Genomic DNA, 26,150 nt, shown 5'->3' on the forward strand with positions numbered 1-26,150 from the left:
TTGACGAAAGTGGTTCCAACCAAAGACGACAAAGCGGGAAGTAAGATGGTAGATTTGTGGTACTGTTGCTCACAAATCACAGAATTTAGGTGTTGAGATGTCACAACAGCGAGGTATAACACAGAGCAAAGAGTCACTACTCAAGTCTTACAACAAGCGCCTTAAAGATGACGTCAAATCTATCCTGGATAACTTCACAGAGATACTCAAGGCGGCCAAGGTAAAACCACTCACACTATAAATTGTGACAGATCCGTTGCTTTGTCGTTCTGTCCTTTCTCTGTGTGAACGTTTTCTGTAGCCCTTTCTGCACTTCAAACTGTAATTTGCAAATGATGTAGCGTTTTCTAGTAGTTTTGTGATGAAAAAAATATTTTTTGTCGTGACCTGTGACCTAACTTCAAGCAGGTGACATTATAGCCTTACATGCATCTACTTGGACATAATTTAAAGTGTTAGCCAAAAGTTAATGATAACAATAATAATAATACATCTGCTTGGATGTTTTTTCCCATCTCCTCAGGTGGAAGAACAGAACCAAGTGTCGACCCTGACACAGTCAGACCAGGCTCGGTACGAGATGCATGTCAGAGCCGCCAATATTGTGAGTATCAATACTCATAGTTTCTTGACTGTTGAAGCCTTTAATTCTCCAAGCAGAGGTTGAGCCGCAGAGATGTACGTAGTAGTAGTCAGGATTTTTACCAGTTAAAGCCCCGACTACTACTATATCTCCACAACTCAACCCCTGCTTGGAGAATGGTAGTATCCATTCAACACAATGTAGCTCTAAGTCTAACAGACTGACATTTTTACCTTTTGTCAGTAGTGAATGGAGGTTTTGTATCTGTGTCTGTGTGACAGTGTCTGTTTTTGTTTGCTTCTGCAATCTGCACGTTTGAGTCGTTGTTTTCCCCATATTACTAGGCACATCGTGAACACGGACAGGTTAGGTCAAAGGTCCCAAAATAGGCTATCTTGTTTCTTCTCTTTGATTCCCTGCAATTTGCCTTATGAGACTTGAGAACTAGTGGAGAAATCAATTTTAATCAAGAAATGGACAAAAACTGAAAAAGGGTTATTCACAGAGACTGAAAATATTACTGGGAGCTATGAAATCTTTAATCTTCATTTGAATTTTTATCAGTCTGTATTATATTATGTATTAAGACAGACTTTTGCAACTCCAGCTATACTGTACTAGTACTTGTGACTTATTATATAAACAGATGATAGAAATAGCTTTTTTTCTAATCTTGTAAAAAGCGTGTTGCAATTCTTTTTTAGGTCCGAGCCGGTGAGTCGCTCATGAAGCTTGTTTCTGACCTGAAGACATTCCTCATTCTTAATGACTTTCCTTCTGTAAACGAAGGCATCAACCAGAGAACTCAGCAACTCAAGGCCATCCAGGCGGAGTGTGACACAAAACTGTTGGCTCTGAGAGATGACATGGCAGCTGACTTGTACGACTTAGAGGAAGAGTACTATTCCTCAAGATATAAGTGACATTTGAGACATAGTCAGTGGATTTTTTGTGTGAAAAATTCCTTTAAAGTGTAAGACTTCATTTCGCCATGTGAGAAAACGGAGGTAACGATGGTGTTCATAGTGTGCACACATTGTGCAGTGTGCAGTACTTAAGTTAACATTATTTCTGCCTTTTGATGTACAGGAAGGTTAGTCCACCAGAAGTGGACTGTGCTTTTAATTAGTTTCACATAACGTGTATATGTGCTGAGTGCTAAGCTGAAAATATAACCCGTATGTTCAATTTTGAGGTCTTTGGTAAAACCTGGTCGGCGTGTAAACCTGCAACCTTAAGCTTCCGAATACAAAGCTCTGCCCACTAGGCTGTTACATCAGTAACATCCAAAGTGGAGAGGTAACCACAAAAAACAGACATTGCACAAATACATGTACACTGTCAATATTTTAAATCCATAGTGTGAATTAAGAGTTTGTGTTGCTCCAGACATCGATGTACCTTCAATCTTTTCAGTTAGAAGGTAACTATTTTTTTGTTTCCTATAGATATTTCATCATTTTCTTGCGTTGACAAGAAACAATCATGGCTCCCAGTCGAGAAGGACTGCAAGGATGATAATTTGAAATGGACTCTCAGAGTACAACTTTGTAACAGTTCAGAGCAAAGCTAAACTTTAGCCCATTGAAGGGCACATGTACATAAAAACCTCAACCAAAAACTATGTGTGGTTTGTTTTAGTGTTTTGTAAGTTGTTTTGCTTTACACATACAAAGCTTATACATATTGACTAGCTAGAAGAGATAAGAATGTATTATCAAAAACGAAAAGAAAGACCACCTAAAGACAGTGGCATAAGATGCTTTAAAAGTCAATTTAATACATCATGAACATAAGCATAATTGCACAATGAATTAGTTGCAACAAGACCATGTTACATCATCCAGGGCTGCCTCACTGACAACAGATATAAACTTGTCAACATCAGCAAAAAACATGCTGCCTTTTCTCTCTATGTGTTAAGCTAATTAACTTCTAATTAATTTGCGTTATATTAAGGCACTTTCAGACAACACATAATTATGAATGGCACAATGTAGAGATTAACATAAGAGAATTTTTATCTTCATTTTAACAACTGTCATCTCTTTTCTTTAGTATTTTTAACTTAAAAGACTATGCTCTACCATCCCGCTTGCCCACATGTATACTGGTAACAGCTACTGATATGCAGGAACATGGTAGGTGATTTTCATACTAAGCACAACAGCTCTTACATACTAGCATGCAGTATTAGTTCTTTCTGCAAGCATGATAAGTATTGTATTTTTGTCCTTTTGGATTAGCTTTTTTAGTTTTAGAAATGGTAAATTGTTTTAAAGCAGTCAATTGAAAGGTTCTCAATATCATTATAAGGCAGCTGGAATGCATTAGATCACTACACAGGTTTGGAAGAAACGTCACTGAAATCCCTGTGAACCTAGTGTTGTTGATCTCTTAGCCTTTGAATACACAGTCTCTTGCTGGCATGGATAGGGGCCTGTATCTGTCTGGTGGGCCACCTTGAGTGCGATTTCATCAGGCCAATCTTGGATGGTGCGGCTTACATCTTCCCTGGAAGCTTGACTGTAACCTGTAATAGCAAACAATCGTAAAGTCATGATTTCTTGGGTCAGGGGGTCCCTAAAGGGGGCATTAAAAAAGTAATTGGCACAAAATTGAACAAAAAGGCACACTTACTGTCTTGACCTCACAGTACTCCTCAAGAGCATATTCACCCCTGAAGGAACATAAAAGTAATACTTCTTATAGTGTCAAACAATTAAGTCTACAAAGTTTCCCAATGGTTCTCAGCAGGCTTTTAGCTAGGATTTTATAATAGGGAGTTCAAACTTATTGGTGAGTCGTGGTAAGTGACTATTGTAGGGGGGTCCGGAGGCATCCACCTTTCATGGTGCAGAGTTTTTCATGATTTTAAGTTAAAACAGTGCATTCTAAGGTATCCTAAGATGCAAAAATACTGTTCCAGAGGTCACAGTAGAAGACTGTGACCACAGATGACCTGGTTGCATGCCTGGTCAATCAGAATTTCATGCTTGTAAGAGGATTTACTCCCCAGTATAGGGAGTCCAGGGGCATCAAATTTCTTGTTATTCTAAGAAAAGGGCGTCCAGATGACTCGTTGACGCATGCCTGGCTAAAAGCCTGATTCTCAGTGATTCTGTATCTCAATCACAGAAGAAGTGCTTTATACACAACCAAACTGTTGCTGATGAAAACTTTCTCACAAAACATCAATGCCATAGTATGGAACTTGAATTCCACATTAAGAAATAATTTGTGATTACCTAAAATAATCATGTCAGGGTTATGAAAAATACTGTAAAACACTGGTACCAAATTCCAAAATGAATAGCTTTATATTATATATATATATATATATTAAAGGAATTCATATATCCAAGACTAAAATGATAGGTTAAAACATTGGAAGGATTATGTTGGAATACGTACAGTTCACGGCCGTTTCCAGACTGCTTGAAGCCTCCAAACGGAGTTTGAGGGGTTATGGCATTGTAGCAGTTCACCCTGGGGTAGAAAAACAAAACGTACAAGTCGTCCATGAATATATCATGGCTACATTGATACTCATATGACATATCCTTGTCAAGTTAGATAAAAAGATTTCCATTGTAAATCGTTGAGAATTTGTGCTAACTGCTAAGTGTATTAAAATTGAATGCAAATCTTAGATGTTTTGTCAATACTTAGACAGGACTGTCATCCATTTTTTAAGTTGAGTGCCGGATAATTCACTTGCAAGATCAAGACTCCATGAACAAGATGTGTTGTCAGACATCGAAAATTTAGAGATATGTTCCTTGGCTTTAAAAACTGTCATTGTTTTGACAAAAACTTCAGACATATATCTATGTATGTTGCAGATGTTGGGATGGAAAATCATAGTGTTTTAAGCCACAAGTTTTCTAAATTGCAGTCATCTAAATAACAGAAGACACTTTATTTTTGGAAAGTCACCAGCAATTTGGAAAATTCCTTAATGCAAACTGTAAATCTTTCAGCAAGGTATCAATTGAAAGCTCTCACTCTCAGATACTTACTCATGTGAAAATTGATTGTGGGTGATATTCATAACTCTAGATATGATTGATTGAAAATCCATGTGCCCACTATGGCAGGGAGTCTTGCCCAGTGGGCCAGACTCCTGGCCCACATGTGTAGGATTCCAGGACTAGTGGTCTAAGATCTGGGACAAGTGGGCTGCCCCATGATCCCATGTGGTCACAGCTCCCTAAAACAACACAGACCAGTGGGCACACTCTGCCCAGTGGGCGGCTAAGGAGGCATGTAACCTGCAATTTTCCATGACTCCACTAGGGTCTAGCTCAGATCTGGCCCAGTGGGCAAGACTTCTGGCCCACTGATACTAGAATCTAAACCACTGGGCCAGCCTTCAGACACACAGATTCTAATGGAAATGGTAGAGGCACATGTTGAATGTGTGCTTATGCTACATGACTTGTGTTATAGTAAATGTTAGTTTTGAGTCAACTATCTGTTTATCTACTTAAGGATAACGCATGTTTTCCTGATAGAGAACTAACAACAACAGGAAAAAGCAACAACAAATTTTTGCATGATTTGGGCAAATGTGCTGCTGGTTCATTCATGTTTTGTTCAAAGGCAAGTCAAAACAAACAAGTCAGCAGTGGTGTTTGGAGGCAAAGTTTAAGGTTCTGTCAGCACACAACCTTGCTGTGACATGAGGAGATACAATGTACATGATTGTACTTAGGCCACAGCAAGTAAATTTTATGGATGACATCCTCTGCAGACTGCAAAATAGTGCGATAAGGCGAAAAAAAAACAAGATGGGTGAAAAAAAACAAGATGGCTACATTAAAAAAAATAGGCACCATTAAGTTGTGATTAATGTTGTAACAAGAATTAAAGGGACAAAACATGATATCAGAGCCAACAAGGCATTCATTCCTGTATTCAATACATGTACTGGTGTGGTAAAAGTGACACTAGTGTGGTAGACTGGCATCACCAACAAAGTTAGTAACCACACTCATGGCTTCCATATTGGTGTCACTTTTACAAATATCCAATAAGTCTTATTACTACAACTACAGTCCTGGGTACTTCGCAGGTGTCACTTCTACAAGTACAATTATGAGGCTACAACACAACATATTTGCTCATTTTGGTACTTTATCGTCATGTTGACCCTCCCTGCAGAAGAAAAAAATCTTGTTTTTTTTTTCTGAAATCAGGCGAAAATTAATGCGCGCGTTGATGTCATCCATAAAATTTACTTGCTGTGGCCTTATGTGTCAATGGGGCACAGGCCAAGAAGGGAATCAATTTTTAAAAAAAAAGCAGCTCTTGGCTGTGATCACATGACATGTTCCAACATTCTCAGTTCAACTGTGGCAAACCAATTGGCTCTGGCAGGAGAGGAGGCAAATTCAACTTTTTTCTGTCAGACCATCATGTAGGATATTGTAAGATAGTGTTACAGTAAATGTTAATAATAATAATAATAAATTTGAAACAATTGTCTAAAATGTACTTTTCTGTCAATGCTGCTATATTGATTCAGCATACCTTACACTGGAATTCCAGACAGGTCTTCCACAATGAAATTGACTATCCTAAATTGAGTCTAAATCATTATAACTTTCCTATGCACCCCATTACTAAGTGACCAAAATGAGACAGAAAAAAATGTGACTTTCTCCAACCAAAGCGGAAGAGTCACTACCCCCATGCAGCTGTATTCAAATATTGGAGACAGAAGTGGTGGCCAAGCTAAAATCAGATAGTCACGGACCAGTATAACTTTCACCCTTTCTAGGGCACTGGCAGAAGGGTCAAGAAGAGGTTACCATGCCTGTGAGCTGTTAGGGTCACAAAGGCCAAACTCAAATCCCAAGGCTGTCTCTGTGTTGTGTAGATTTCTCCAGAACCAGCAGGCCTGAGAACCAGAGTATCTCTTGTCAGTTCTTTTCATAGATCTTATAGAGTTTGTAAGGCCAGCTATGAACGGTTGGTTCCATTTTAGGTTGAGGATGGATATTTCCTTTAAAAAAATCCCCCCCCCCCAAAAAAAAAAATCACGAAAAATCATTACAGTCTTAAATGATAGATATAACAAAGAAAACCAACAATATTGGCTTTCGACTTTCATTTAAATCATATTTTGACTTTGTCTTTGTAACATCAATCCCTAATCATGGTTATGCCTTCCAAGACTTGCTACATAGCTATATATAGCTGTACATATATATATCACATAGGGACGGACAAAAACTGAAATGTGTCAGTGTCATAGAAAAACAGTTGCTGGGAAAGACAAACTTATTATTCACTAAAACGCTACATAACATTTTTTTCTTCAAATTGTAAGAAAGTATGTTTGATGAGTTTCACTATTTTCACTCTTGCTTTTCACCTATTGGTCTACACATAGCTTCCAGTTAGAGCTTTTATTAAGCCTGCTTCCTACTGCTTGTCCTAGCCAATGAACGATAAATGCCATGTTTCTATTATGCACAACATTCTAGTTTGACATTGAAAGATACTTAGTGTCCTCATGCATTTCAGTTTACTTTATTCAACTGTATTGTAATACAGTCAAACCTGTCTATAGCGGCCACTCAAGGGACTAGAGAAATGTGGCCACTATAGAGGCACTATAAATGCTGATCAATTGATCATGAGCGATAAGTTATACAATACATGATTTCTGTACCCACAAATCTTTCTCACCAAGTAACATTGTCTCGATCATCTCAAAACTGACCCCGCCAAAGTTAATCTACCAGAAATGATTGATATTGCCATGCGCAATGTTGGTAAATTCACCGCAAAAAGACCTGCACTCTAATGTCCAATGCATGTGTGCCTTCCACTACGGCTCAAATAAGTAACCCTGTGGGGAACTCCAAATCCTCGCAAACTAGGATTTCAAACTTGGCGCAGCAGATGACCTTTGGTCGCAATAGGCAGACTGTTTCTGTATCTAGGGGACCGGAAATCGTGTGGCCGTGGCAGCGTTGTACAAGCGGCCACTATAGACTTAATGCTTAGGTCAATGGAAAAGATCCAAGGGACCAACTGAACAAAAAGTGACCGCAATGGCCAGGTGGGCACTATACAAAGTTGGCTGCTAATACAGGTTTGACCGTATGTCGCACTAGAGTTTTGGCCAGGCAAAAAAAAAAATTACAAGAAAAAAAGATATTCCCTCCTACTGACCCTAATTTTTTCATCACTAAAACAGGAAACACAAATTTTTAATCCATAAGCCACTTGACTGTTGAAATAATGGACCGATAAGCCACAACATGTGTAATGTAACTAGTCTGCCTGCTGGTATTCTGCTCATTTTAAGATATCAGTCCAAAATTCGGTCTGCTGATTTTTTCCAGGTCCAATATTTTTAGAACAGACAAGCAAGAAATACTGGTTTTGTACTGAATGAATGAATGCTACTAGACCACATCAATGTGGTTTCTTTCTCTGCCTTTAAAGATGTCAAGCTACTGGTATCATTTGGCTTTCTGGACATCTGTACCTTGCAACAGTCCATTTCACCCCTCCAATGCATGTATACTTGATTAAAAATATTTCTGTAAGTTTATCAAATGTAGTTGAACTCCAGAGAAGTATACATGTTCTAGTGGTTGCCATTTTTGTAGTTTCTATCAGACTCTGTATCTCAAAATTAGTAGATTTGGTCAATTTCCCCCCATTTTCCAGTGACCCAGCTTTCTAGTACTCATGCCATCAAAGGAGAAGGTAATGTTACATGATACTCTAATTCTCTTGGGCAGTTCACCAGTGGAGGGGAGGTGGTGACCTGGGGATCACGCCAAATTAACCCTGACTCAAACTCATGTACAGTTACCATGGACCACTGTCTCAAAACATGTGCTTGCCAGTCTTACTCTACCCCATTTGACTGGAGATGAACAATTAGAACTTAAACCTTATCAAATCATCTAAAGACATTTTAGGATTAAGATAAAAAGCAGGAGAACTGCTATTCAATCTGTTTATAATGTACTTCAGTGCAATATATGACTTGCACTGAACTGAACTGAAGTTCATTATAACGTAACTATTGATAGCTGATGATCTTTGTAAAACTGAATCCCACTCCTGTGTTTTGCCTCTCAAGTAACAATCAACCATCAGCAGAGAAATCCCAATGCAAGAGTATTCTGTACTGATAAAGCAGATGTGGAGTCCATAGGGGCTCTCTTTCTCAACTCCCTCAGCCTTCCATGTCATGTACTAAATGGCACCATCTGGGAATGACCTGTTACAAACGCATGTCATGCCTGTGATCCTAAAACAAACAAATGTGGTCTGTAAACCCCAGGACAGTTCTAATAGCTACTGGTCATACTAGCATTCTAGCAGTGTTTGGCTGTTTGGCAATAATGGAATATGTAAGGAGAAAAGTTTGTAGGCTAGGCCAAGATCAATGATAAAGTCCAGCTGTGGAGTTTGTAAATGATGTCTTAATTGACATCATTTGTACTTAACAGCATTTGCAAATACTTAAGTCTCAGATGCAGTGATTATGAAGTAGTCACCAAATAATTAAGTAACTACATATAAGGCATATTGTTGTTTGATATGCAAACGTAGCCTAATTAGAACAGCTGGAATCTCAGGGCCTTTGTCATTACCAAAGATACTTTTGCCCTAATTATTAATTAAGTCCTCATCATTTACAACATGATAATCACAGCATTTCCTCATTATTTATGCAGATGAGGTCCTAATCAGGACAACTTTCATCTTACAGTTACTCTTTTCTAACCAAGCTGCATGAAGACTGTAATCCGAAAAGCTGACACTTAACACATATAAGGAATCAGTCACAAAGAAACATGATAGCATTGGCTCATTAACTCAATGATTAAGCTCACTTGCTATGCAAATGAAGTCCTATTTACTAGTAGTCTGATTTTCATGTTAATGCATTCATCCAACTTGATCTTGTAACGATCAACTTTCCATTACCATACAATTAAGAAGTTCTGGCATTTCCTTATTAATTATGCAGATTGAATCCTAAATTAGCAGGACTTATATCATGTGGTGACACTCAATTTAACCTACACTATGAAACATTAAGCCCCAACAATCCAATAAGCTGTCACTATCAAGTCCCCATCACTAAAAACTAAGGATTATGTTATTTCCTCATTGATTATGCAAATGAATTAGCAGAGCTTAAAATCTTTATACCATGTGACATTTGTTTCAGCAAAGCTTGGTATATCTTTACCATATAGTATCCATCACTTGTTTCTGAAAGTGGTAGTATTTTCTTTGTTCCCTCGTTTATTATGCAAATATGGGCCTAATTAGTGTAATTATAGCTTTAAATCATTTGGCCCCAACTAACCAACATGCACTGTAATTATCAAGTCATTATCACCAAACACAAAGGAATTCTGGCATAATGATATCTTCATTTATCATCCTAATATGAACTTCATTTGCATACTTAATGATAGGTGGTCCAAAATCTAATTATCTTTTTCATTTAGCATTTCCTATCCAAACACCAAAAAATGTTCTTTAAATCCAAATTCAAGTGTCTTGAGATATTCACATACCAATACTACAAGAAACAGACCATCAGCTCATTAATTCATGCATTTTCACAGTCTATCCTGGGTGTGCATCACAGTGGGCCTCCCTTTCCTGACCAGTGGTCTGTCAACTCTTGGCCCACTGGGCCAGCTTTGTAGGACCAGTGGTCTGGGGCAATGGACTATGGGCCCTTCTGCTCAGACCACTGGGCTGGGCAATGTATAAAGTCATATATCTGGACAACCGTGTGCGCTATGACAAAAATTAAAACACCATAATGTAGAGGAGAAAATACTCTTTCTAATGACATTTAAAACTTTGATGCATATTAAGTAATAAAAATTTTGAATTTGACCAAAGTTTGGAAAATGACTTTCCAAAAATAAAGTGTCTGCTGTTAAATGCTTGTCAGAAAATGAAAATACAACCTAAGCATCACAACTGATGAAATTGGGTGACAATCCCAACATCTGCTTGGTGATAAGTACTGTTGGAGAAACCCTAAGGCCATACCAATTTAATTTGTTGGTTCTCGGATTTTTCCAGAAAAAAGTTGGAGCGACAGGGCGAAAAAAAAAAAAAAAAAAAAACTTGCAACAAGTCTGGATTCAGGTCCAGAGTTTCAGGTTGGTAATTCCAGACCTGAAACCATGGTATATGTGTGGCAAAATACTTATCCAGTTACAATTACATGAAAAATTCGCATGTAAGCATACATTTTACATGTAATTTCAACAATACAAACGCAAAATAATGTGCAATCAGTATTACAGGAGTACAAACAGTAATAAATCATCTTAGTAAATCATAAACAACATTAAAAAAACTTTTAAAAATTTTTCAGCATAGTATAATGTATAATGTAAGTTAGCAACAACAACAAGAAAATGACTTCATTTCACCCAAAAAATAAACGAGTGCCTGAAACATCTGATTCATAAGAATTTCATTATTCTCTTTGTGAAAGCTGCAGTTTAAACAAAAAATGCTAGAGTGTACTCCTCATTTGCATGAAATTGCATCTCATTTACATACTTGTGACTGGCTACATGCTGCATTAGGCGGCCATTTTGGTTTGCCGGCAACGAAATTTTCGTCATTTTCCAGCACAAATTTCACGATCTATTGGTGGTTTTCGATGATTTACAACACAAAGGAAAACATAAGCAGGTGATAGTTGTTTTTGCATGTCCAGTACTTGTTTCAGAAATTTGTTTAACTGAGCCGAAGTTTGTCCAGCAACTTGTGGATAATGGGGGCCATTTAACTCTCACGAACATGCAAATGAGTTCTCATGAACATGCAAATAATCTCAAGTTCGCGTGGCAATTTTTATTTTTTTTTTGAAATTGGGAAAAATAGAAGCGGCGATTCCGAGAACCAACAGATTAAATTGGTATGGCCTAAGCACACCTTATGGGATGAAGTACTAACTAACTATTATGATTAACTATGCTCACCAGACTGTCCCAGCCTTCACAGAGTTAGCAATGGTTAGTGCCTTGTTGATGTCCTTGGTGAAGACTGCAGCAGCCAGTCCGTAGGTAGTGTTGTTGGCACGTTCGATCACCTCCTCCATGTTCTTGAACTTGAAGATGCTCTGGACAGGGCCAAAGATCTATAAAACAAGGAGATACTCTATGAATAGTTAGAATAATGGTCGACGCTGTAGGGCTGATATCAATTAGGATTTTACCATGGTCAATATTGACCGAAGGAGGCCATATAGAATTATAAATAAGAATAAATGTTGCCTCTCTGAAGGCAATTAGGCATATTACTGGTAGAATAGAATGGTATCCCTCAGTAGTTTTGTATAGAATGGTATCCCTCAGTAGTTTTGGTAGTGAGAATTGTTGACAGCACTTTTAGGAGACATAAACTTTATGATAAAGCCATTGTTCCTGTATATTGTGGAGTTTCAGGTGTCAAGTGATCAGGATTTTTACTGGCTCGCTTCAGAGGTTGGGTCGCGGAGATACTAGTAGTAGTCAGGATTTATACTGGCTCGCTAATCCCTTGAGGCAGTTAAATCCCGACCACTACTATCTCTGCAACCTAACGTAACCTCTGCTTGGAGAATAGGGGTAACCCAGCAGTGTGCCAGGCTGAAAATGCACGCTGTACAAAAAATCATAAAGCTTCACCTAAATTGCCTTCGCTTACATCATTCCATGCACTACTGTTTCGTTGCCGTTGCTAGTTTGTCGGTCAGTAGCTCCCATACCTCTTCCTTGGCGATGGTCATGTCATCTCCCACATCGGAGAACACGGTTGGCTCAATGAAGTAACCCTTGTCACCATGACGAGCTCCGCCACACTGCAGTTTGGCACCTGCAAAAGGACAGTTACATTTTTAGATTAAAGGGGCATTCCACTCCACACGGGAGTGTTATTTTCCGCTAGATATTCATTTTAGGAAGTGATAACTGCATACGACGTCACATTATACGATTAAGTACCCAGTTGCTCCACATGCCTCAAAAGCATTCAGTCTTCTACTAAACTCCCCAAGTAACCTCTAATTGAATTAATCCTATGACTGAATACAATGCAGAACTTTTAGGTAAGGTTACCAAACTAATTTCAGGTTCGCTAAGAAATTTCGTCTTGTTCTTGTATTCTTTGCTATCTTATGAGCAATTTGCCTTCTCGGTGTGCTCAGCGTACCTCATTTATTCCGAAAATATGTACGATAAACAAAGTGTCTATGCGTATAGGGAATGCATGGGTAGGGTCTGCATGGGTTTAGTGAGTGTCATTATTGTTTTATAAAACACACATCACGTAATTCATCCCAAGGTGAATTCCACAAAATTCGGATGATTATGTATTCATTGACACATCATTTATTAGAAAACAAGACTCCCTTCTGGAGTGGAATGCCCCTTTAATGGTTCAATGGTATATCCTATAGGATAGAGGCTACTGATCATTATTACAGTAGTAGAACTACAGTTAGATTGTCGTACTGCTGCTAGTGACCACATCTGTATAAGCACCACCAAGCCATTGTGGCCAGCTTTTGGTGGTTCCTTACTTCATTAAGCTGTATCGGAGGAAAGTTAGGATTGATATATTTACTAGTTAGGATTGATACATTTTTTATCACTCTTTAGAAAAATAGTGATTTTAAGAATCGACAGATAAAGAAAAAATAAGGTTGAAGCTTTATGTGGAAATTTGTAAGAATACCTTGGGTCTTTCCCGACTCGATCAGGCCAAGAATCTTCTGGAACTGCTCATCATCAATCTATTGTCACAAAAACAAATGAAATACACCTCAGAGTCCTGTAATTATAATCTGTTTGGATATGCAGTGTGTACTGTTCAGTACAAACATGGTGTATCACAACTGAAGGTGGTTTGTCGGGTATGAAAAACAAGCAACAAACAAACAGTTTCATAGCAACAAAAAAAGTCTGAAATTATTATAATACTACTAAAAGGAAACAGCGTTTGAGCTTGATTATATAGGGGAACAATGCGAAAAAGCCCAATAGCTTAATCTAAATATGGATGGATGTACAGTCAAACCTGCCCGAGCGACCACCTCTTCTCAGCGACCACCTGGCCAATTCGACCGCTTTTTCTCGGTCCCGATTTATTTTCCCATTAACATAAGAATTAAGCGACCTTTTCTCAACGACCACCTGGCCAACGCGACCGCGACCGGCCCAAATTGGGACCCATAACGACCGCATCATTTTCAAAATTGAGGTTTTCATCGATTTTTTTTACTAGCGTGATTTTGTGCCGAAATCGGCCTGTTTGCATTGGATTTTGGGGTTAAATTTACAGTTTACAGTGTGCGTGTTGTATTTGACATTAAAGACCTCGCTTCTTTGCGTGCGTGCAGTGTGCTTGCTATTTGCCATTAAACACAACGGAAACCATTTATACTTTGCATTGGTCATGTTTTGAGTCCATACTCTTCTCAGCGACCACCTGTCCAAATCGACCGTTTTTTTCCGGTCCCCCGGGTGGTCGTCTTGGGCAGGTTTGACTGTAACATTTGGAACCGTATAAACAAAATTTTCGTCAAAAGTACGTTTCACCTGTGGGCCCTGCTCACTCTTTGGGTCGAAGGGGCTACCAACTGTACGCTTCTTGGCGCGTTCCACGCTGCGCTTGACGAACTCGTCGTAGACAGATTCCTCCACAAAGGTACGGGACCCAGCACAGCAGCACTGTCCCATGTTGAAGAACAGAGCCTGATGGGCCTCCTCAACAGCATGATCCACTGTGATACAAGATAGGGACACAAACATGGCATCAATGTTCTGCAATAGAATAACACACTTCTTTCAATTTGCCACTAAAGGAAAGTAGACAATATTGTTACAATTACTTAGCCTGGGTACCATCTGGGTAGTAGTTCGCTCCTGTGTTCACCTCTGCTACGCGTCTGGAGAACTGTATATTCAAATCTTTGGTGGTAATTACGTCAGTGAGCGAATTAAGAATGGTTTCTAGAGCGCTCGTTCGATGACAACAGGCCCATCCGCAAGAGGACAGAGGGTGTTTTGGATGTTATGGAACACATGTTTCGAATGAGCACATGAACTCATTTCTTGATTTGCACATGTGTAGGGACCAATCAGCACCCTCATCCCAGATTCCAGACGTTAGAGATGTCAAGGTTCCTAGACGGAATTGCAAAGAAGCGACTCAGTATACAGTGTATAGTGAAAGTCAGAGCAAAAAGCGACAGTCACTGCATATAGTGTATAATAGATGTTGGAGCGAACTACTATTTGGATGGTACCCAGGCTAACAATTAACGTTACTTGTACATTTGTATCATAGCCATTGCAAATTCAACTTTCATACATAAATAGATAAATAAAACTTTAGTCATCAAATCATTGATGCTGTCTGAAACGTCTGAGCATACACAAAATGTATCCAGATACTAGAATAACTTTAAATTTGTGATGGCTCAGTTCATAAAAATACAAGTGAAGTTGCACTTTCTTATTCATCCTACAAGCATAACACCTCTTAGTCTTATCCTTAGTACTTACTGTCAGCATCAGCAAAGATGATGTTAGGACTTTTCCCTCCCAGCTCCAGAGACACCCGCTTCAGGTTGCTGTTGCCAGCCCCTGCCTGGATGATCTTACCAATCTGTGGGGTCATGGAGACATTTTACTACAACATTTGGTGGGGAATTAAACTTTATCTCTTTGAGTAATCATGATTTACTTTTACTTTCAAGAGGGCTGTTTCAAGTACATGAAAGTAAATGGGCATTAGGTAGCATGAACCATCTAAACAAATATGGAGCTCACACTCACACTCACTCACAACACATTGGATGAATGCATCTGACCTTTAACATCAACACTATTGGCCAAGCATCATCCAAATTTTTTTTTTTTTATATAGTGCCATTTCACTAGCCTCCTGTGCACACTTCAAGCAGGGCTGGCTTTTACTTTATGGAGGGTGGGGGCTGGTTTGCTAGTTTCAAAGTTGACTAAGGCCACACCAATTTAATTTCTTGGTTCACAGATTTTTTCATAACAAATATGGAGCGAGAGGGCGAAATAAAAATAAAAATAAAAATTGTAAAATGGTTGGGGTAAAGATAAGGGCCAATCCAAAACATATAGGATAAAAAGTTTTCAGCTTGAAAAAAGTACAAAAACACTATTACTGCACAGTAACAGCACCTGTACCCACACTTTGAGGAGCTGAAAATATTAATATAAAGGCCAGTTTGCTACACCAGAAAGTTGGTGAATTGTTTCACTTATGGTGAAAATTTGCTGAGTGGTAATTTTTTTCCCCCAAAAATAGGAGCGAGCGAATCCGTGAACCAAGAAATTAAATTGGTGTGGCCTAAGGTTCTCTAATGCCGGGAAAGGGAATTTGCTGAGGAAGAGGTGTACCTATAAAAGTGCAGTGGAAGGGAGTTTTGCCCTGGAGCCACTAACAACCAAGAGACTTTTACCATCATCGTCTAACAACATTTTCCAAACATTGTATCTACTTGCTCTGCCTATATTTTATCACATATAACAAATGAGTAGCCTGAGTGCCAGTCTCTGTAGTGTCACTGCTGGCTTAATTCTTTTGCTTGCTAACCATGTGCTTCCTTCTGAGTAACAAAGTCAGCACACCTCAGTTGAGCCGGTGAAGGCGACCTTGTCCACATCCAGATGTTCCACGATGTGAGCACCACAGGTCGGTCCGTACCCTGCCAGCACATTCACCACACCAGGGGGGAACCCAGCCTGCAACCACATATACATGTCTTCAGTTCTTTTAGATGTAATATAATCCAAATAATGGCGCCGGAAACTATCACTTTATAATCATGACCTTAACATCAATAGCCCCGGTGACTGATAACCATCAATATCAACAGAGTATCCTTCTACCTATGACTGAGCTAACATTGATAATCAGCAAAATATCCCCCAGTACTGTTCTTGTATCTCTGGTACCTTTGCTGAGAAGGTTTTACTATAGGTTGTTTGGCATTGTGTGTTTATCATGTGAACAGCATAACTTGAGACAGTATAAACGGATTGTAGAGTTTATGACATTTGGTATGTAGATAGGTAACTGCAGAATAATTCCAATTATGGACTAATTCTAAAATGTGTTTTTATGATACTGAATCTTGATATCTGCGCTTTAAAAGTATACCTCATTCATCCAATGATACAGATCAGTACATAAATCCTGGAGTCATAAACTATCCAAACCAAGAGATGACCAGACCTCCTTGACCAGTGCGGCCAGGTAGAGCGCGGTCAGCGGAGTCTGTTCGGCCGGCTTCAGGACACAGGTGTTCCCACAGGCCAGGGCAGGAGCAATCTTCCACACCACCATGTTGATGGGGAAGTTCCACTGAAATCAGGGAATCTTCAGCAATTAGAATAAAGTATAATTCAGGGTTGTAGCCAGCACCTGTCCTTCAATAATTTTGCAGCTAGGGACAGAAAAAAAATTTGCCCATTCCGTCCTCTGTGAGCAAAATTTAACCTTAAAATGCAGGAAATAGCATTTCAGAGGTTCTAGATTTCAAAATTTTTCTTGGGAGCATGCCCCCAGACCCCCTAGGAACGCTGTGCCAAAGCCATTCAAAATCGAGGGGACAGAAAATGATTTCTGGCTGGCTACATCTTTCTATTAGTGGACTATCCAAATATTGGCACTCAGGTAATTTTCTTCTGGTTGATACAGTAATATACATCAATTGAACATTAATCATAGTCCTGATGAAACTGTTCACTTATCAGTTTTGACATGTGTATCACAATTTTGTCATCAGGCCACACCGATTTAATTTCTTGGTTCACGGATTCGCTCGCTCCTATTTTTTGGGAAAAAAAAAATAAAAATAAAAATTACCACTCAGCAAATTTTCACCATTAATGAAACCATTCACCAACTTTCTGGTGTAGCAAATTGGCCTTTATATTATAAGCTCCTTAAAGTGTGGGTACAGGTGCTGTTACTGTACAAAAATAGTGTTTTTGTACTTTTTTCAAGCTGAAAACTTTTTTTCTTTATGTTTTGGATTAGCCGTTACCTTTACCCCAACCATTTTACAATTTTTATTTTTATTTCGCCCTCTCGCTCCATATTTTTTATGAAAAAATCCGTGAGCCAAGAAATTAAATTGGTGTGGCCTCATGTCTCAAAGATATTTTGTATACATAACATTTTGTGTCAAAACCTTAAGTACATTGTGATACATTTTTTAAGATTTAAGAGTTGATAAAAAGCTTAAGATTATATGACATAGAAGTCAAAACATGTGCAGTACTTACCGGGATGATCTGTCCACACACACCCACTGGCTCATGGCGGGTGTAGGTGAAGTGGGGGCCATCTGTGAAGAAAATTGACGTAATGATGGAAAGGGACGTAGCTATCTAATATTGGTTCCCTGGGTCTTGCTTAAAAAGTAAAAGTTTACGCAAATTAAGTCATAGACAGAAAAACAGTTAACTTCTAAGTTACTTGTAGAACAGATTAAGATTAACTCCAACTAATATTTCCACAATAGCTTGTATAGAGTCCAATTGACTGTAAGTATACACGGGCACTTTAAGGCCTGTGACAATTTTGGTCGAACATGAAATTTGAACCACTGCATGACCTCAGGTAACCCCGCCGGGCCGGAGCGTTTTTAGAACGGTCCAATGTCAGTACCCAATGTTACATTGCGAAAACAGGAACTTACGATGCACGGGCCACACTGACTACTTTTCTTGAGACTTATTAATGTTGAATGTTAAAGATATTCATCTAGTATTTATCAAATATCGGCATAACTAGAAGCGGTTAACAAAAGGGCACCCCCGCGAGATCTGCAAGTGGTACAGTCCGAACATGCGTTCCGACCTCCCGGGGTGTGGAGTGGCGGGAAAACAGCGAGGCGCTCATACTTCAAGGAAACAGCAAAATAATGCTATAAATCGGTATTTCTAGCCCAAAATGATTGTATGGCAGTTGACTGATGTCTTATAAGGCTAACTGCTTGCGAAATTTCGCATTGATACAACAGCAATTTAACAGATACAGACATAAAACATTCATATTTTACCATCGGTTAATGTTACGTACAGTCAAACATGTCTTACTTGGGCGCAGTTCATGTAGGGTAAGTAGTGTTTCGTCGGCCCCTGCCCACATCAGGGCACCAGTTTTATTACGAGTTTTGTGCAGATTTAGGTTCATTAAGCCTTAGACCTTCAGAAATCAAGCGGGCCTTCTTGCAATATCTTTGATTTCCGTGGCTGTATTGATATTTGTACGAAAAATACCAAAAAATTGTCAAAAAATTCTGTTTTTGCCCCAAAACGGAGCCTTACCGATGTAAAGCGGCAAGATCCCCAGGCATATTAGATATCACAGAGATATAATCTATTACTCCAGAAAATATGACTCAGTTAGACAATCATTTCATAGTGGGCACAGACCCATTTTAATAGCATCCCTATTTTTTACCAAAAAATGGTTTTTTAACCCCAAAATATTGAGGATCCACAATTTTCTTGTCATCATATTTTGAATATGGGTGAATTACGTTAACTGGCCAAAAATTGTTGAAAACAGATGGTTACATCAAAGGTTATGGCCATATAACTGCTCGACTGAGAATCTACAGGTGTCACAGGCCTTAAACTGCCTGTGTAAAGCATTCAGCTTCTGTTGCAGCTACTTTATACCTTAAATGTACAGATTTTTACCTAAAGTTTATGAAAATTATTATAAAATTATCTTAATTTCATGTTACACATTTCTTTGATATATGACGTTATGACATGAGCAGGTCCATTACTAACCGACAGGGATGGTCTTCCCGGTGATCTTGTCACACCACCCAGCAAAGTACCTGACGATCTTGATGGGCTCCAGCACATCCACATAGTACGACTCAAACAGGGGCTTCCCGTTGTCAAGGGTCTCCAGGTTCTGCAAGTGTTGTTTGTTTGTTTATTTGTTTGTATTTTTTATAAGGTATCGATTCCCTTAGGTTTTTCATAGCAAAGACATGGAAAATTCAAGGAAGAATTCTAAAATCTTAGCAATCAAAAGTAAAATCATTTTGCACAACTATGTAGTAAATCAATTCTTATAGATTCTAAGATTAATCAACAATTATTTATGGCTGCTGTATTTCAAGAGAGAAAAGAAGATATAGTCTTTTGAATCATATTTTAGTAACAGAGGCAAACATACTGCAATTCACTTTGTCTCAGTACCCAACTTTCACGGTCTGAGAAAATTTATCTTGTTCTCGGAATTAGATGTTCATGGTGGCAGCACGTGCAGGCAGGGCTCTAGCCAGCGTCCGTTTTTCCGTCAATTGACGGAAATTTGCTGCGTGTGACGGAAAAATTTTAAAACCAATCCGCCAACCTTGACGGACAAAAATCTGATAAAAGCTCCTTGGTGGAAGCTACAGGCGGCTTAGGGACGCCGTCCACGGCCGTAAAATCCACACACTGTTTGTTTTGCTATTGTTATGATTGTTGACAATGTGTGTCGGTGACCTTTTGCATACAATAATCTCATTAAAACCCGTTTTTCAAGGTCTCAGTTCAGTCTCTCTAACTCCTGGAATAGTGTTTTCACGACAATGGGAATTGCCTGACAGAAAAAAATTCGAGCTAAGAGCCCTGCTTGCAGGTAAAAAAAAAGGCTCTATGATGCATTTGTTATCAGTAATCATGATAAGTTCACATTACCGTCGTCACTGTGAAAACCGTGAACATAAAAGTACCAGTACATTGAAAAAAATCAGGAATTACCAAATCTGGTTAAGTTTTATGTTTATTCATGATGAAGAAAGTAAAAACGTGTTCTCACAGCGAGGTAGTCCTTGTCTCTCTCCATCAGATCAGCCAGTTTGTACAGGAGTCTCCCGCGCTGAGACGCGTCCATGGTCCGCCACGGCGTGCCCAGCTGAAATGCTGCCCTAGCTGCAGCAACGGCCTTGTCCACATCAGCCTGCAAAACAGCACATTTGTTATTGTTTACTTGTTTGTTTTTGTTTGTTTTGAATATCTGGCGAACTGCCTCCGGACATAACACACCAGCTTAGGCTTAGGTCACATTTCCAAAGCGGGGCCCTGCCGGGATGTTTTAAGAAACGAAAAGTTCAAATGTATACCTGAAATATACCAAAAACATGCCCATGAATCTTATTTTGACATTTTGTGTATTTTGATGTATTTTATGTCATTCTTTTCGCTCCCGCTTTGGAAATGTGACCTAAGCCTTATTCAGCAAGTACCAGCTATGTATGACTGAACTGTGTAAGACTGGACTGATCTTGAATAGTCAGTTACTAGTTGCATTTATAGACAAACTGGGTGATATAATATTAATAACAAAAACTCTGTGAGCTCGTATACAGACTGTCATGTTTAAAGAAAAGGGAAGAGACATGTAAACGTTAGATAAAGTGATAGCATTGCTCAAGATGAATTGTTTATTCAACTGTGATACTACATGTAATAGTACTTTAGTCTTTAGTATCCCATCATGGGATTTGCTGCATTTAGCCCAGATGGGCAGGAACATGCAAATAAATATCAATATTGAACTTGGATGGATAACAAAGGATTCCAGATGTGTAGAAATTAAAGAAATTGCACAAAGCTGGCAGAAGAATAGCCTGTGTTAACACTATCTCTGTCATGTGGGCTGCTAGGAGAGGGACTTAATCAGGCTGGCAGACGAAAACAAGTACACTTAAAGCATCGTCAGGAACTGAGCATATTGCTACTGCCTGCATAAAACTATTGCATACACTGCTTCTCTAGTCCATCCTTAACCATGTAGTACTCTCCTATCCTTTGTTTCCCGCTTTCTATTCATACATTTGATGTGATGAAACTATTAGATTTATTTTGGGTCTTGCAACTTTTGTTTTCATTTCAAACCTAAATCTTCACAAAAGGATTATTTCACATTTTAATACTTTCAAATGCACAATACTACCTTGTCATAACATAAGGGAAATCATTGCTGGCTAACCCTGTAACAGTATTTTTTTTCAATCATTCTTTATTACTTTTTGCAAAACAAACAACAACAAAAAAAAGCATGGCAGCTACAAATAAATCAAACGTATGTAAAAACTACAGAATAAAAGCAAAAACCAGTAACAACAGTTAGTCGTATACCCCTTTGCCCATATTCATTTAACAATATTTCTATGCATTTATTAAGATATGGTGCTAACAGAAAATAAGTTATTAAAGTTTCCCCACTTCCCCCTGTGTTTATGCAGTTTGCCTTGTCTAATTGCTGTTTTTTTTCTAATTCATAAAAGTATGAAACAAAGAATATAAAAGCAAACATATTCAAAGAATGCTTACGATTTTTGAAAACAAATAACCCTGTAACAGTATTACATACCTTCTCAGCCTCCTGGACATCACAGATCTTCTCCCCTGTAGCTGGGTTGATGGTAGGGAAAGTCTTCCCACTCGCAGAGTTCACAAACTCATTGTTGATGAACAGCTGGACAAAACAAACGTAAGACACTTGTTCTAAGTGTTTTGCACAGGACTCGTCTTCATGCGCTCTGTATTGAGATGAAATCATGAAATGTTTATGCTAAGATGTATTTAGTTTTTGCTTCAGTAGTAGGTAGCTTCATGATGGAGTAGGGAGTGGCTCAAAGTATACATCATCTGACTAAATAAAACATACAGTAGCACCATTACTATTGGGGAGGGGTTCTCTTAGTGTGATTAGAGAGTAAAAAAGACAAAGTTGTAAGGTTGCTTAGTACACAACATCTATAAAAAACGCTTCTTTTCATTTAAAAATTTATTTTGATAAAATATGATATCTCACTGTACAGTACTGTCCCTGGTGCTGAAATGATATCAATTCAATGTCTGTGGTGAGTGTCCCTTGATGAAGCCACCCCAGCTCCTTTCTTAGCTTTAGAAACTTGCAAAAGAAGGTAAAATACTGTTTTGTTTTAGGTCTTCGTTCGTATTTACATAAATCATGACCAAGGGAGAAACTGCTGTGATACTGCGGTTGGGATGTGCATCGGAAGGTGTCGCTCCACACAGTAACATAAAAATATGTGGCGAGTTGCGCAACGTTAGGGACCTGACGTTATTTATTGGGGGGAGGGGGCTGGTGCAAAATAGGTCTGGTAAAAAATTTTTCAATGGCCCCCCCCCCGCCCCAAAAAATTTTTCAATGCCCCCCCCCCCTCGCCCACAAAAATTTTTCAATGGCCCCCCTCCCACAAATTTTTCCTTGCCTTTTCCATTACACACAGTCTATCATTAAATAATATAGCAATAACAATAGCGGTAGCGTTGTTTGAACGTGACGACGATCGGCCCAGGGTGTCAAGACCCGCGCGTCAACAAATTACGCACGTTGGAGTCCTGCTGGGGCATATGTTATCTCCCAAAGTTTTACAACAGCCGAGTTTTCATTTTGATGACATATATACAAACATGTAGCACTTGATGTTGTTACACTCACGCTGCAACGGTTATAAGACTTACCTTGTCTGATATCACTTCTCCGATCTACGTGAAAAAAAGTCTCTGGTAACGTTTAATACGCAAGATCACGAAACTGAGCGTTTCCGCCAGACCGACGGCTAGCTGTTAAAGGCCGTCCAGGGATCGGAGGGCCGAAGGCCCGACCGGTCTCGGGGTTAGGAGCATGCTACCCGGGAAATTTTGATATTTTTGACCCTCTAAAACGAAATTTCCCGCATTCTGTGATGCAAAAAAATTTTGATTTTATGCGTCCACATCAACGAAGAGAAAAGCGGGCGGGGAGGGGCGGTAATCCAACTTGAGCGATCTTTTCCACTACACATGTACGAAATTTACACAAAAGAAAACAAATTAATGTTGTAGATGGAAGAGACTTGGGTACATTTTAGCGATATCGTTTCGAAAAACCGCTTCAAGACTGCTTCAATCTTTTCAAAACGAGAGTTATTTCGGCCAATTGCAACCTACAAACTTGCCAAAAAAAATTTGCGCCACCATGATTACGTCATTATTTTATGCAGCAGAGAGCCCGCTGTCACGAAAGTAAACATCGTAATGTTTTATCCCGTTGCCGTCCGTGAACCATTCCGTATACAAAGAACATATGCACGCAGGATTGATATTTATACCAATTTTAGTTTCTAGTTTTCTTAAACTTCGTGCGAACATGGAATCACACGACAGAGGCGGCTGCAGAAAATTTCTCAGTATGGGGAGGGCGAACTATATCAACGTAATCCTTGGGGGTCCGGGGGCATGCTCCCCCGGGAAAATTTGGAAATCTTGACTATCTGAAACGGTCTTTCCCAAATTTTGATTGGCAAAATTTGCTGGCAGACTAAGCTTTAAGTTTAATAGCCTTTCTATTAGAACTTCACATGGGTTTGAGGGCGACGACGCCCCCAACGTATTTCCACGATTTCGAGCGCCGGGCATGGCACGAGCCGTCGCAAGGTAGGTCTGGAGAAATGTGAATCAAATGTCATTCAAATGATGAAGTTTGGACCCTCTGAGACACGATTTTCTGCATTTTGAAGGATAAACTTCGCTGGTAGACTATGCTAAATGTAATGACAATTTTCTGTCAGAGGAAGAGATTTTTGATGGCGACGAGTGCCGAAGTGTTGTGTGCGCCAGAGGCGCAAGCCGTCGCAAGGGACGTCCAGAGAAAAATTGAAATCTTGACCATCTGAAACTTCATTTCCTGCATTTCAGGGGCACATTTTGCTTGTATTTATGAAGGCCCCTCAGGCAATTTTTTTTCAATGGCCCCCCCCTCGGCTCAAAAAAATTTTCAATGCCCCCCCCCCCCTCGGCTCAAAAAATTTTTCAATGGCCCCCCCCCCCCCCCCACCTATGCACCAGCCCTCCCCCCCCCGGTAAATATCGTCAGGTCCCTTATGTAGAAATGTCGGTACAGAAAAGTGTCAATGCTTTTACATTTGTGGTACTTCTTTTTGTTTATCACTAGCTCATTTCATGCAAACAGAATTTACATATTCACTTGCGATACTTGGAGGCATTTAAACGTAGGTCACCGTTACGCAACAAGTCTAAGATAACCGCGTTACGCATCAATTTACCACATAGCTGATGTTGTTTTGAGAACACGTTGAGTTCCTATATAAAATCAGAATCATGCCTTCAACGGAAAATCTCCAAAGACCGGCATGTTCGTTTTTCATTCGTCACAACACAAATACAGTTTTCAGACAACCGACCCTGGCAGTGGTACAGAGCGCTGTGGAACAGTATAATAGTTGTGAACCGGCCGTTTTTAATACATGTGCCAACTTTGAAACCCGGCAGTTTGAAAATACGCTTCAATGCAGACGGGGTCATATGTCGATCACAGCTGTCGTTTTAGCTAGACAGACCTTTGGACCCTGTAGTTGAATCATGTGAATGCTTGTAACCTGAGTTCATACCGCGGTTCGTGCATGTTTATCCGAATAAAAGCGTTTTTCCATTAGTCACTGTGGGAGGGCAACCGTGGTCAGGGACAGAACGGATTACAAGTTGCATATGTTTCATCGCTACAATGCAGCAAGCCTGCTTAGTTTGAAAACACATTTGCTTGTTTGTTCTTTCTCGTAGATGTTCTGAGCGGCCAAGTTTCCACTGTGAGTGTGACCCAATTCCTTTGTGTCACGACGAATTAACCAGGGGGGATGACCTTTGCTTATAATATAAGCCTTGCAAATGGCCTTGGAATAACATCGGTTCAGTGGACTGCAATCTTTGATTTCAAAGGGTTGTCGTATAAACCAGAAATAAACGATCAGGCGTAGGTTTGTAGACCATCACCATGGATTATAACAACGTCGTATTTTTTTTTACGAATTAACACACACGTGAACATTTTTTCTTTGCATGTCATTCTGATCACGCACATAGCACTGTGCAACCAGTCGCCACCCTTTGCCCTGGGGCATTTACATGTACTTCAACCTCTTTTCACGATACCTGGCGAAGCAATGAGCCAAACTCTTGAAACTCGAGAACGATCTACAAAGAAAAAAAACTCGTTCCATCGCGTTCGGTGAAAGCAGAGCAAATAGTGTTTTCTGGGGAAGTTATAGTAAAGTATTGTGTAACTTCCAATGGTAAGTTTAACTCCATGGTGCCTGAAAGCTCTCTCACAACATTTTGCTCGTGACCTATGATTATGCCTTACGTATGGCAAGCTAAGGGAGGGTTGGTGGTCCTGTAAACTGTTGTTATTGAGTAACACAGACACACCAGTCGGGATAAAATGAAACACCAAGTCATGCTAGTCTACGACAATCACAAACGAGGTGACATGTCCGTACGTACCTGAGTAAATTTGATCTCTGGATTGGGGTTCGGAGTGGGAAGGTACGGAGCGGCCATCTTTACAGCTGGCGAGCAGAAAAAAGGGGCGTGTCCAGGGCGGGGTCAGAGTCCGCAGGCGTTTTGTTGACTGAACGTCGACGTTCTTCAAAGCAGATGTTGGGGAGACTAAATATTCACGTTTCCTAGCT

At 39.5% G+C, this 26,150-nt stretch overlaps 2 protein-coding genes across 2 annotated transcripts; one reads left to right on the forward strand and one right to left on the reverse strand.

The window, feature by feature from the left end:
• The first annotated feature begins 10 nt into the window (after positions 1-10).
• LOC118420545 (mediator of RNA polymerase II transcription subunit 22-like) lies at positions 11-2,186 on the forward strand. The gene is made up of 3 exons (XM_035827397.1): positions 11-220; positions 524-604; positions 1,288-2,186. Exons 1-3 carry the CDS (start codon positions 98-100, stop codon positions 1,504-1,506), a joined length of 423 nt encoding a protein of 140 aa, XP_035683290.1. The 5' UTR covers positions 11-97; the 3' UTR covers positions 1,507-2,186.
• A 152-nt stretch (positions 2,187-2,338) lies between these two features.
• Positions 2,339-26,093, reverse strand: LOC118420468 (retinal dehydrogenase 2-like). Its single transcript, XM_035827291.1, has 15 exons — positions 25,963-26,093; positions 22,025-22,129; positions 20,468-20,608; positions 19,441-19,570; positions 17,920-17,981; positions 16,865-16,993; positions 16,258-16,371; positions 15,157-15,259; positions 14,188-14,372; positions 13,325-13,382; positions 12,357-12,463; positions 11,590-11,747; positions 3,998-4,072; positions 3,224-3,263; positions 2,339-3,116 (listed from the first exon to the last, which is right to left on the reverse strand). The coding sequence occupies exons 1-15, from the start codon at positions 26,017-26,019 to the stop codon at positions 3,087-3,089; spliced, it is 1,494 nt and encodes a 497-aa protein (XP_035683184.1). The 5' UTR covers positions 26,020-26,093; the 3' UTR covers positions 2,339-3,086.
• Between the last annotated feature and the right edge of the window lie 57 nt (positions 26,094-26,150).

This window comes from Branchiostoma floridae, chromosome 8 (genome assembly GCF_000003815.2).
Source record: "Branchiostoma floridae strain S238N-H82 chromosome 8, Bfl_VNyyK, whole genome shotgun sequence".
Taxonomy (NCBI): domain Eukaryota; kingdom Metazoa; phylum Chordata; class Leptocardii; order Amphioxiformes; family Branchiostomatidae; genus Branchiostoma; species Branchiostoma floridae.